Below are 10,884 nucleotides of genomic sequence, written 5' to 3'. Positions count from 1 at the left end.
TTTTTCCTTTATCTTTTGTCAAAAGAGAAGATTCATTGCAGGGGAGCTGGGAGGGAAATCTTCAGAAATGAGTATGATATAATGACTACAATAGTATAGATGAATAGAACAAAAAAGTTTATAAGAATCAAGCTTGACTTTCAAGGAAGAAATAAGAAAATACATCTTCCTCCCTTGAAGAGACTGGAGACTGTGGGTATAGAATAGTGTATATATTATCAGATGTTGATGTACTGATTAGCTTTAACCTATTTTTTTTTTCTCTTTATTATGTGTCACAAGTGATGCCTTGGTGGGAAAGGAAAGGAATAGAGATATATTTGAAAATGAAGGTGAAGTATAAAGAAAAATAACATTAAAATTTAAAATTAAAAGCATTCTTTTATATATATTTATATTATATAACAGCAAAAAGCATCAACACTTTAAAAAAATAAAAGGAATTTGAGGGGGATATTGGAAGAGTACATATAAAGAACTGGGGGTTGTATTACAAAGCCTCTTCTCCATCACGTATGAGAGGAAAATTAGATGTTAGAGGGTAAACAGAAAAACCCTAGCTGGAAAACCAGATTTTGGATTAAGTTAGACATAGGGAAATTGAGGTAGGTAGTGCAACCTGATCCTGTGACGCTTAGGTTCTAGAATGGTGTCAGAGACTGGAGGTAGAGCCAAAATCTGGTGTCCAGGGAGAAGCAGTGAGGGAAGTGTCTAGTTATCTTGAATTGGAAGCTGCCTCCAGCCCCAGAGAGTGCTCTTCTAGGCACTAATGGGTGTTTTTCCCACCCCCTCATTCCCTTTAATGACTTTTCCCTCCAGAAATTGGCAGCTGCCACCTGGGGAGCAACCTTGAGTAGAGACAGGTTATTGACCAACAGGGATTGAGTCTATGGCCTCAGGCCCAGTGAGGTCAAGAAGTCAGGCAGGCAGGATGAGGCAGCACGTAGGGCCTGACCCTTGTAACCTCCATTCTTCCCAGGGCTGCAGGCCAGGCCAGTATCCAGAGAATGGAGGAGGGACTAAAATTTAAATGGTCAGGATCAAAGGAGAAAACAGAAAGTAAAGCTTCATTTGATGTTTTCAATTCTTGGCAGTTAGGTTCTTAAATATATAAAAAAAAGACAAAAAAAAATGGGCACCAATGAGATCAGGGATCCCCCATCTGGGACCCCTTTCTATCTCTGATATTCTTCCAGCCTTATATCAAGCCATTAGTCTTTGACTAAATATGTGAATCAGCTAGGTCTAGGAAACAGATTATTTTTAGGTTTTTGCAAGGCAAATGGGGTTAAGTGGCTTGCCCAAGGCCATACAGCTAGGTAATTATTAAGTGTCTGAGATCCGGATTTGAACTCAGGTACTTCTGACTCCAAGGCGGGTGCTTTATCCACTATGCCACCTAGCCTCCCCTACTCCCCAAACTTCTACAATGGTATCATTGTGTTTTCAAGATGAATTAAAATATTTTTCCTCTCGTGGTTCAATTTAGAGCTGGATTCCCCCAGTTCACAGTTCTCTATCTTGGGACTCAGAGTGATTATCAGTTTCTCCTGCTCTCCAGGCATCTTTCTTGGTACTGATATGTCCATGAATTAGCTGGCACTGATTGCTTCATCCCCCTAGAGAGTGTTAGTAGCAATGATGGCTCAAACAGATCCAAGGGTGTGCCTAGGGCAGAGGCGGGAGAGCAACTAGTCACCTCTTCTCTCTTTGGCAGGCTTCCCTCAAAAATAGCTTGAGCTTTCCGCGTAGGAAATTGGAGTAGATTCGAAAAAGTTTGTCCATGGTCCCAACAGTGAAGGTACGAAATGGAACTGCTGTTGGGGTATCCGGAACAAAGACAGCTCCCTCCTGGCAGGGAGAGAGCAAAGGTTTATTGAAAAATGAAAAAAAAATTGGGAGCAGAATTGGAGCTTTGGTTGATGCTTAGTAGGTCACATGGAAATTTAATCCCCTTTACATGGAAGGATGAAATAAAGGCCCAGAGATGAATTTTCCAAATTTCATGATCCTAATGAAGTTTGTTCCCAATTCTCTTGATTCCTGGTGATTCCACCAGACTGACTTACCTGTGCTCCCAATCCTCGAAGCAGGAATCTGAGACTTCTCAAGCTGCTGACAGCTTTGTCCATAAAGAGCTTTAGAGCTACTGGTGTCTGGGAGGAGTTGGCCAGCAAGGTCTGTCCTTTTAAGACAGCTTCAGAGAGCAGGGTCAGCCCCTGCCAGACCTCTCCTGCTTTTTGCCTCACCTGATGAGAAATAAGAGTCAATCTAAACTAAGATTATTTTTATTAGCTTCATCAGTTGTTTTGGTCTTCTCTCTGCCCTTGTTTTATCTCTGCCTCAGTGTGACAGTATCTTTTTTCATGACCTCTCTTTTTTTCTTTCCCTTTCAACATCTTTATCACTTCTCTTGCATGTATCTTGAATTTCTTCTTTTCCACTAGCTCCTTTATATCTATAACCATTTAAGATTCTTGGCTATCATTTCATAACAATCTTTCCCTTTATGGCTAAACTTCTTGAAAGAGTTGTTTACATAAAGTTCCTCCACTTCATTATTATCCATTATCTCTTCAATCTCCTGAAATCCTACTTCTTCTCCCACCACTTTTCTAAACTGCCTTTTCAAAGGTCACCAATGACTTACTAATACCAATCCAAAGGTCTTTCCCAATTGACTTCTACCAGATAATATTTCTTTACTCTCTCTCTCTCTCTCTCTCTCTCTCTCATCTCCTTAATATGAATGTTTTCCCAAGGATTTGTTCTCTCTACCCTCCCCTTAGTTGACTTCCTTATCCCTTCTTTTTTCCTTGGTAACTTCATTAAGTATGACAAGTTCAACTACCAGCTTCAGGTGGATGACTCCCAAATCTCCATCTCCAGCTCTGAATTTTTGGAGATCCAGATGAATATCCTCAATTCTCTTCAGGAGATCCCCACTTTAATGTCCCAACAGCCTTTCAAACTCAACATATCTAAAATAGAACTTCTCTTTCTCCAAACTTTCTCTTTTGGATATCAATATTGCTTTCTATAGTACTCTTTCACTCTTCTCACATTTGTAACCATGGGATTATCCTTGACTCTTCATTCTCTCTCATCTCTCAGATCCAATCAGTTACAGAGTCCTGAAAATTCCTCTCAAAGTCATTTCTTCCTCTTTATTCTTGCTGCCTCATTACTACAATAAATACATTTTTTCATCCACCTCCAGGCTCCCCTTAGTCTCCAGTCCACTACCAGAATATTTTACACTACCAGAATATCTTACACTCCCCAACAATGCGTGTTGTCTTTATCATTGTTCCTTTTACCTTCAGGTTATTTCCTTAAAAAACAAAAAACAAACACACACACACAAAAAAAGCACCTGAAATCATTTCCCCAAATGAACATGAAAGAAAGCAGAGTCTTACCTCCATATTCTTCCAGATGTGAAAGTTCACTCTGGTATCAGGGACTGTGATGTTCTCACCCAGGTTGCAATCTTCCATGCAGGCTACCTAAATTCCCCAGCCCCCCCAAAGTCACAGGTCAAGATTTTCAGGTTCTTATCCAGCTTACAATGAGTCCCATCACAGGATCAGAGATCTGGTAGGAGCCTTAGAGGTAATCTAGTCCAACTCTTTTGGTTACCAGTGAGAAACCTGAGATCCAAGCAGATTAAATGACTTGCCCAAAATCTCAGAGGTTATAAGGATCAGAGTTTGTCAAACTAAGTCCTTAGTCAAACTAAGTTCCAATGTTTCATTGTTCTGAGTTCTCTCCCTCCCTTCCCTGATTTCTCTCCACCTTTTGAAGTCTGTAATTATCATCAGGTCAAATCAATAGATTATTAGCTGTTCTACTTTTGGCAGAGAGTTCTTTCCAGTAAATGTCCAGACAACTGAATTGCCCTATAACTACTCTCTAATTACTCCAAGCTAAACTTATGATGTTTCCCCAACTCCTCATCTGTTTCCTCTTGGAACCCAGTTACCTTACAGTAAATTCCTACACTACCCTGGATTCTTTTTCTGACTCAGTTAATTACCAAAATGTTCTCCTACCTCCATGTTTCCTACCTCCTGATTCCTTTTTTCCCTCATATGGGTGTAACATAACATATTGAGGCTATCTAAAACTTTATATCCCTCTCCCTCCCATTCCTATACATGGCTCTCCCTGCTTTATACAACTGCTTCTCTGAAGGAATCTGACCTCCAGTTATAATGGTCTTGTCTGGCCTTGGGTGGAGGAGAGGAAGGATTTCCAGGATTGGTAGGCTAGGAAGTGAACTTTGGGTTCAACAATTCGACAAATATTTATTAAGCAACCACTATTTGAAAGGGCTTGGAAAGTGTTTCTTCTGGAGTAGGTCCTTACCGTAGCATTCTGTGCCTCTTTGGCCTCAAAGATGTACCTCTCTAGGATGTGACTTTCACAGAAGGGAGACTGTGGAGAGCCACACACCTGGATTCCAAGGTGAAATAGCAGCAACTGCAACAGAACAAGGAATTCTGGAAGAGACAGAAAGTCAAGCTGAATGTGAGATAGAAAGTGGTTATAGGAAGAGAGATAAAGGAGAAAATTTTAGAGTTGAAAAGGACCATCAAGATCATTTAAGTCTAACCCTTCAATTTATAGATGAGGAAACTGAGGCCAAGAAGGTTAAGTGATAGGTTAAAAAAGTAATATCAGAAGTAGGATTTCATACCCTGGCTCTAGATTCAGTCTTTCCATTACATTAACCCTTCTGTCAGTAAGGAATTGCTTTGAGGAAACAGTTTAACATCCAATGATATTGCTCTCTAAATCCCAAGTATATACGCACTGACATCCAAAAACTCAGATGGTTGTGTCCATATACCTTCTCACTCACACCTCCCCCTCCAGTGACCCCTAAGCATTCTACCAACTTTTAGGAGACCTTGTAAAATTGGATCCCAGCTCCAACTCTGCAAGGTCTCCTTGAAGCTGGCCACTCTTGTCCTCTGTGCCCTCCAGTAGAGATTCTTTTTTCTTTCTATCTGCACATGGAGTACTGTCCCATCTGCTCCCTTCCCCTTTCCAGGGTCCTTGGCAAATCCATGGTCCTTGAACCTAGCCACCTTCCTGTCAATAGTCCCAGCACCAAATCCTTCCCCAAACAAGGGACTTGAAACTAAAAAAGAATTGTAACCTGCCTAGCCCATGCTAGTCACTAGCCCTGAGTGCCTGCTCCCCTGCTTCTGAGAGGTTGGGAGTACTCACCATGAACCCCCATCTCCATTCCTGTGAGACACGACACCCTCAGAGACCAGGAGCCTGGCCTGCCCCCATGCGGGGAGCCCTCATTTTTGGGGAGGGGGATCAGATATCAACCCCAGCTCTTAAAAAAGGAGAATTAGTACCCAGAAAGAATATAGTACCAGGTTGAAGACCTCTGGGAAGCCAGGGGTTTCAACAGGTGAGAAAGCCCAGAAAGGTGTCTTCCTAAACCTGGGTAGAGGAAACCCCCTCCCCCCTCAAAAAAAACCGCTCCTGGGAGAGCAGAAAGCAGCCGCCTGGGGGCTAGCCCTTGGGACACTGCTGCTGCCTGCAGGCTGGGGGTCGGGGTTGTTATCTGCATGTGTGCGTGCGCGTGTGGGGGTGGGTGGGAGCATGTGTGTGCGTGTGGGGTCGTCCGAGGTGGGGGCCAGTCGAGTGATCAGAGCAGAGGGCAGGACTCCTGCGTCTTGGTCTTGGCTATGAGAGGAGAAAGATCTGGCAATGGGACGGATGCCTGGGACACTAGTGTTCTCAGATCTTGTGGCTATATGTCAAGGGACAGATCTGGTAGTGGGGGGATGGAGGAGGAGAGAAGGTGATAAATCTCCTAGCTTCTAGAGGACAACTATTTGTAGATAAAGGACAGTATTTGAGAGAAGAATGTGAGCTGAGAAAGGGTTGCAGATACCTCCTGGTTCTCAGAGATTCTGTAACTGGAAACCTGGACCCTGAGTTCAAGTGACAGATTAAATCTGGATGACACTGGAGATCTCATTTGACATCTTCCTACAGATGCACTTTATTTCCAGGGATTGTGTTTTCTTTGTCTATATCAACAAGAATTCTAGGGAGGGAAAAATGTAGATTTGAAAGTGAGATGGTCTTAAAAAAGAAAAAGAAAGTGAGCCAGGAGATCAGAGCTGGTAAAGAGATATTGGACAGAGTAGGAAACTGATATGCAGGTCCAAAGAGACCTGAATATCCACAAACTCAAAAACTCAGAGTTTTTTTTTTTTTCACAGCAAAGGAATTTGTGACATTACTAACCTCCTCAAGCTTCATATTTTTCCATCTGTATAATTAATTAACTGAGAGCCCCAGGATTGTGGAGTCAGGGAGCTCTGCAATAAAGGTCACATTAAGGGCGGCTAGGTGATGCAGTGAATAGAGCACCAGCCTTGGGGTCAGGAGTACCTGGGTTCAAATCCGACCTCGGACACTTAATAATTACCTAGCTGTGTGGCCTTGGGCAAGCCACTTAACCCCATTCATTGCCTTAAAAAAAATAAAAAAATAAAAAAAAATAAAGGTCACATTAAAAGGGAGAGTGATGCTCATTTACAATTGGTGGCTTACTAACCCTTGGAATATAGTGTCTTTGCACTTTGCAAACTTTAAGCACTAAATAAGTTAAAATATATAAATTCAGTTATCATCATCATATCTTGTTTCTGTGACAAACCTTAAGTTTTTCATTTTATTTCCTTGGCACTCCATTTCCTGAGTCTGATGGGAATAATAACATTTTCTCTACACAGCTCACAGCATTATTACAAATAGTAAAGAAAGTTGTTATTATTACCATACTTCCACTCCCAATATATGATGTGTTCATTTCTTCAACTAAAAGTAAATGAGATTATAGGTAAAGGAATATTCTGATTGATTTGGAGAATCCAAAGAAGTATAAAATAAAAGCCCCTGATACATATGGTGAGAGCTTACAACCTAGCTAAGGAGAAAGGAGGATAAAGATAGAAACAGAGATAGAGGAGACAGAGATAGATTTAGAGGTAGAGATAGAGGAAGAGATAAAAGTGTAGATATAGATACATATAGAGGTAGAGATAGAGGCAGAAATAGAGACAGAAGTAGAGGAAGAAATAGACAAAGAGAGAAAGAGGTAGATGTAGGTGTCTGAAGATATAGATGCAGATACTATATGTGTACAAATATGTATATATGTACAAACATACATAATTCTAATATATTCCAGGACTATAGGTTATGAGATGCCAAAAAATATTATTGATGTATGGGGGAGAATTTGGTTCCCTTCTTTTGTTTCCCATTGACACTTTCAGACTCTTCTTCTACTACCTATGACAAGACAGAGTTCATGCTGTGTATCCCCAGTTCATATATGGGTCTAGTCAGATATGGTCCTAGTGACCATATCTATCAGCTACCAGAATTTTCTCTCTCCTTTGACAGAGTCCACAGAGTCTCTCACATTCTTTTTCTCCTTTCCAACTCCTAACTGCATATTAGTGGACTTATTTTTACTCTTTCATGTACTCTTATTTCCCAATTCTTCAATTTACTCAGTTCCCATGATGGACTCCTCTCTTGCCCTCAGCTACACACAGTGATAGTAATACTTTGCAATCACATGAGATTTCCACTAACATGTTCACAAACTCTAAGATTAATTCATCTATCCAAAAAAACTTTTATCATCCTTCCCTATACCTTATGACCCCTAACCCTGTTCTTTATGATTTTCTTATTCTTTTTGACCTCTAATTCCTTCACACCTTAGTTCTTTCTTAGGTCATTACTCTTACACTATCTATACTTTCTTCCTTTCTTTATTTTGTCCCCTTGGTAAAACATTTCAGCTCTCCTTTATTTCCCATTCTTAACTCTTTTGTCCCATTTTCACATCACCAATTACATCTTACCAAGCCCCAATCCTGGATAACTCTCATCATTCATTTAAATGCTATTGAACAAAGCAGAAGAAAATCACAAAATTATGCTAATTTAGGTAGACTAAAAATTTGTTATCTAATCCCAACTGGGATTGTAGCAAAGATTGTAGCAAAGACAATCATTCTATTTTTCCCAAATTTACTATCCATTCTACCCAGTGATTATCCCAGAGATTTTCATCTTTACTCAAGACCTCCCCAAGACCCTCTCTACTCATTCTCGAATGAAGACCTTGCCTTGTACTTCATTGAAAAAAAATTGTGGCCATTTAATGAGAACTCCTTCTCCCCTCATCTTTTTCATTCAGTCCTCATCTCTATCTCCTCCATTACTTTAGTCTCCTTGCCAATGTCTATCTCTCTTGCATGTACTTGCAATTGCAACCTCTCTCAATTTTTTCAGCAGATGGATCACATCCTCATTCTTTCTCTATTTTATTTTTAATCTCTCTCTAGCTATTAATCTACTAGATCTTTCCATGCTACCTTCAAACATGCCCATGTCCCCCATCCTTAAAAACAACTCATTTGATCCTATTATCCCAAATAGCTCTTATCTATCTACTCCCCTTAGCTGAACTTCTTTCTTTCTTTCTTTCTTTCTTTCTTTCTTTCTTTCTTTCTTTCTTTCTTTCTTTCTTAGTTTTTCCATGGCAATGGGGTTAAGTGGTTTGCCCAAGGCCACACAGCTAGGTAATTATAAAGTGTCTGAGGTCAGATTTGAACTCAGGTACTCCTGACTCCAGGGCTGGTGCTCTATCCAATGCTCCACCTAGCTGGCCCTGGACTTCTTTAAAAATAAGTTGTTCACGTTAGATTCTTCCACTTCCTTCCCTCTCTAAAGTTACCAATGATCTCAAATCCAATGGCCTTTATTTCATCTTTCATCTTTATGCACCTCTTTTCAGCATTCAACATTTACTGATTATACTTTCCTCCTGATTATTCTTTCCTGTTCAGGTTTTCTTGATGCTGTCCTTTCCGAGTTTTCCTCCTACTATTTTCTTTTCTAGTGCTTCATCCATGTCATTCTTGCCTACTATGGGTGTTCACCAGTGTTCTTTCCTAGGCCTTCTTCATTTTTTGATCTACATCTGAGGATCTCATCAGCTTACTTGGGTTCAATAATTATCTCTTTGCATATGATTCCTAGATTTATAGATCTGGTCCTAATCTCTTGCGCTACATTTTCATATCACCAACTAACTTCTGAGTAGTAGTAAGAATTTTGAATACCCCTTAGATATTTCAAACTCAGCATGTCTGAAATATGTTTTCCCCCTAAACTCTTCTCCCTTTTAAACTTCCCATTTATAAATAAGGGTACCACTGTCCTCCCAATCACCCAACACACTGGTAAATCTTGTAGTTCTACCTTTAGCACAACACTCCTAGTTTGTCCCCTTACCTAATTGATCTCCCCCCTCTTGAAAAGGAAAGAAGGAAGGAAGGAAGGAAGGAAGGAAGAAAAAAGAGGGAAAAAACCCCTAAGCTTCTTGAAGGCAAGATCTGTCACTTTTTTTTTTTAACACTATGCCAGGCATGTAAATACTTTTTCATTTATTTTTAATTTTTATTTTTTTTTAAAGGCAACCAGGCTTAAGTGGCTTGCCTAAGGCCACACAGCTAGGTAATTATTAAGTGTCTGAGACTGGATTTGAACCCAGGTACTCCTGACTCCAGGGCCGGTGCTTTATCCACTACGCCACCTAGCCGCCCTCTACTTTTTCATTTACTCATTCATTTATTATAGGGGCCTTCAGTAGAAGGAGGAGGAGTATGTATGGACTTTATTCAGTAGACAATGGTAAGTTAATGAGTTTTGAAAAGGCAGTATAGACTTTATTCTAGTATTAAAGTTAGGAGTGCCCTGAATATGAATTCCTCTCCTTTATAGAATAGTTGCACAACTTTAGGCAAAACACTTAACATATCCTTATATTGTAGAAGTTATAAAAACAATAAAATTCACAGAATTGTTATACATGATTGTACATGTACAGCCTATATCAGATTAATCACTGCCATGGAGTGGAGGAGGGAAGGGAGGATAGTAGAAAATGTGAAATTCAAAAGCTTATAAAAAGATGAATGCTAAAAACTATCTTTGCATATAATTGAAAAAATAAAATAAAATAATGCAGATTTATTATAAGGATCAAATGAGATAAAATTATTAAAATGTTATACAAAATGTCAATTATGATGATGATAATTATTGACCTGAACTGTGCCTTAGAAAATTAATCTTCCAGTTGTATGTAAGAATGAGTTTAGAAGGAGAGAGGCTGGCTATCAATTCAACTGAGAACAGTCTAGACTGTAGGCTGAAAATGGGCCAGGAGTGTGATAAAGAAGTCAAAGTTGGTCCTTATAAGGAAGTCCATCTCTATAGTTAGAAGTCACATTGTTAGAGGGATGCACTGAGCAATGACTGGAACAGTGAAGAACCCTGAGAACAAATCATCTGAGGAGCAACATGTCTTCAAAGGAACTGGAAGGCATTTATATAGTACTACTATGTGCCAAGCACTTTTTTACAAATATTTCTTATTTGATTCTCACTACCCTGGGAGGTTGGTATGATCATAATCCCCATTCTTACATTTGAGGAAACTTAGGCAATAGGAGTTAAGAGACTTGCCCAAGATCACACAATTAATATGTGTCTGAGGTCAAATATGAACTTAGGTCTTCTTGATTCCAGGGTCAATATTGGTTCAACTCTGCCACCTGCTTCCTCTTAATGGGATGGTTATTGTCATTTCAAGAGTGGAAAACTGTGGAAAACAGAATGAACTTGTTCAGTTCAACCCCAGAGGGGTTGAAGCCCAGGACATTTGAGTTAATTTAGATTCTGTGTAAGGGAGGAAAAATATTTAAAAGAATTTTTTTTATTTAAAGGCAATGGGATTAAATGACTTGCCCAAGGTCA

At 39.8% G+C, this 10,884-nt stretch overlaps 1 protein-coding gene across 1 annotated transcript; it reads right to left on the bottom strand.

Annotated features, from left to right (window-relative positions):
* Positions 1-422: 422 nt before the first annotated feature.
* On the bottom strand, positions 423-5,257 carry EPO (erythropoietin). The gene is made up of 5 exons (XM_074221006.1): positions 5,239-5,257; positions 4,372-4,505; positions 3,423-3,509; positions 2,070-2,249; positions 423-1,851 (listed from the first exon to the last, which is right to left on the bottom strand). Exons 1-5 carry the CDS (start codon positions 5,255-5,257, stop codon positions 1,696-1,698), a joined length of 576 nt encoding a protein of 191 aa, XP_074077107.1. The 3' UTR covers positions 423-1,695.
* Positions 5,258-10,884: the final 5,627 nt, after the last annotated feature.

The sequence above is a fragment of the Macrotis lagotis genome, chromosome 2 (genome assembly GCF_037893015.1).
Source record: "Macrotis lagotis isolate mMagLag1 chromosome 2, bilby.v1.9.chrom.fasta, whole genome shotgun sequence".
In the NCBI taxonomy this organism is placed as follows: Eukaryota; Metazoa; Chordata; class Mammalia; order Peramelemorphia; family Peramelidae; genus Macrotis; species Macrotis lagotis.
The sequence above is the reverse complement of the archived record's forward strand: the minus strand, read 5'-3'. Positions and strand labels throughout refer to the sequence as shown.

What these genes read in the sequence shown, in the direction of transcription:
- EPO (XM_074221006.1), bottom strand. An exon ending in ACATCTGGAAGAATATGGAG is followed by an intron (nt 2,250 to 3,422) that starts GTAAGACTCTGC and finishes ATTTCTCATCAG; the next exon opens with GTGAGGCAAAAAGCAGGAGA. An exon ending in TTCGAGGATTGGGAGCACAG is followed by an intron (nt 1,852 to 2,069) that starts GTAAGTCAGTCT and finishes TCTCCCTGCCAG; the next exon opens with GAGGGAGCTGTCTTTGTTCC.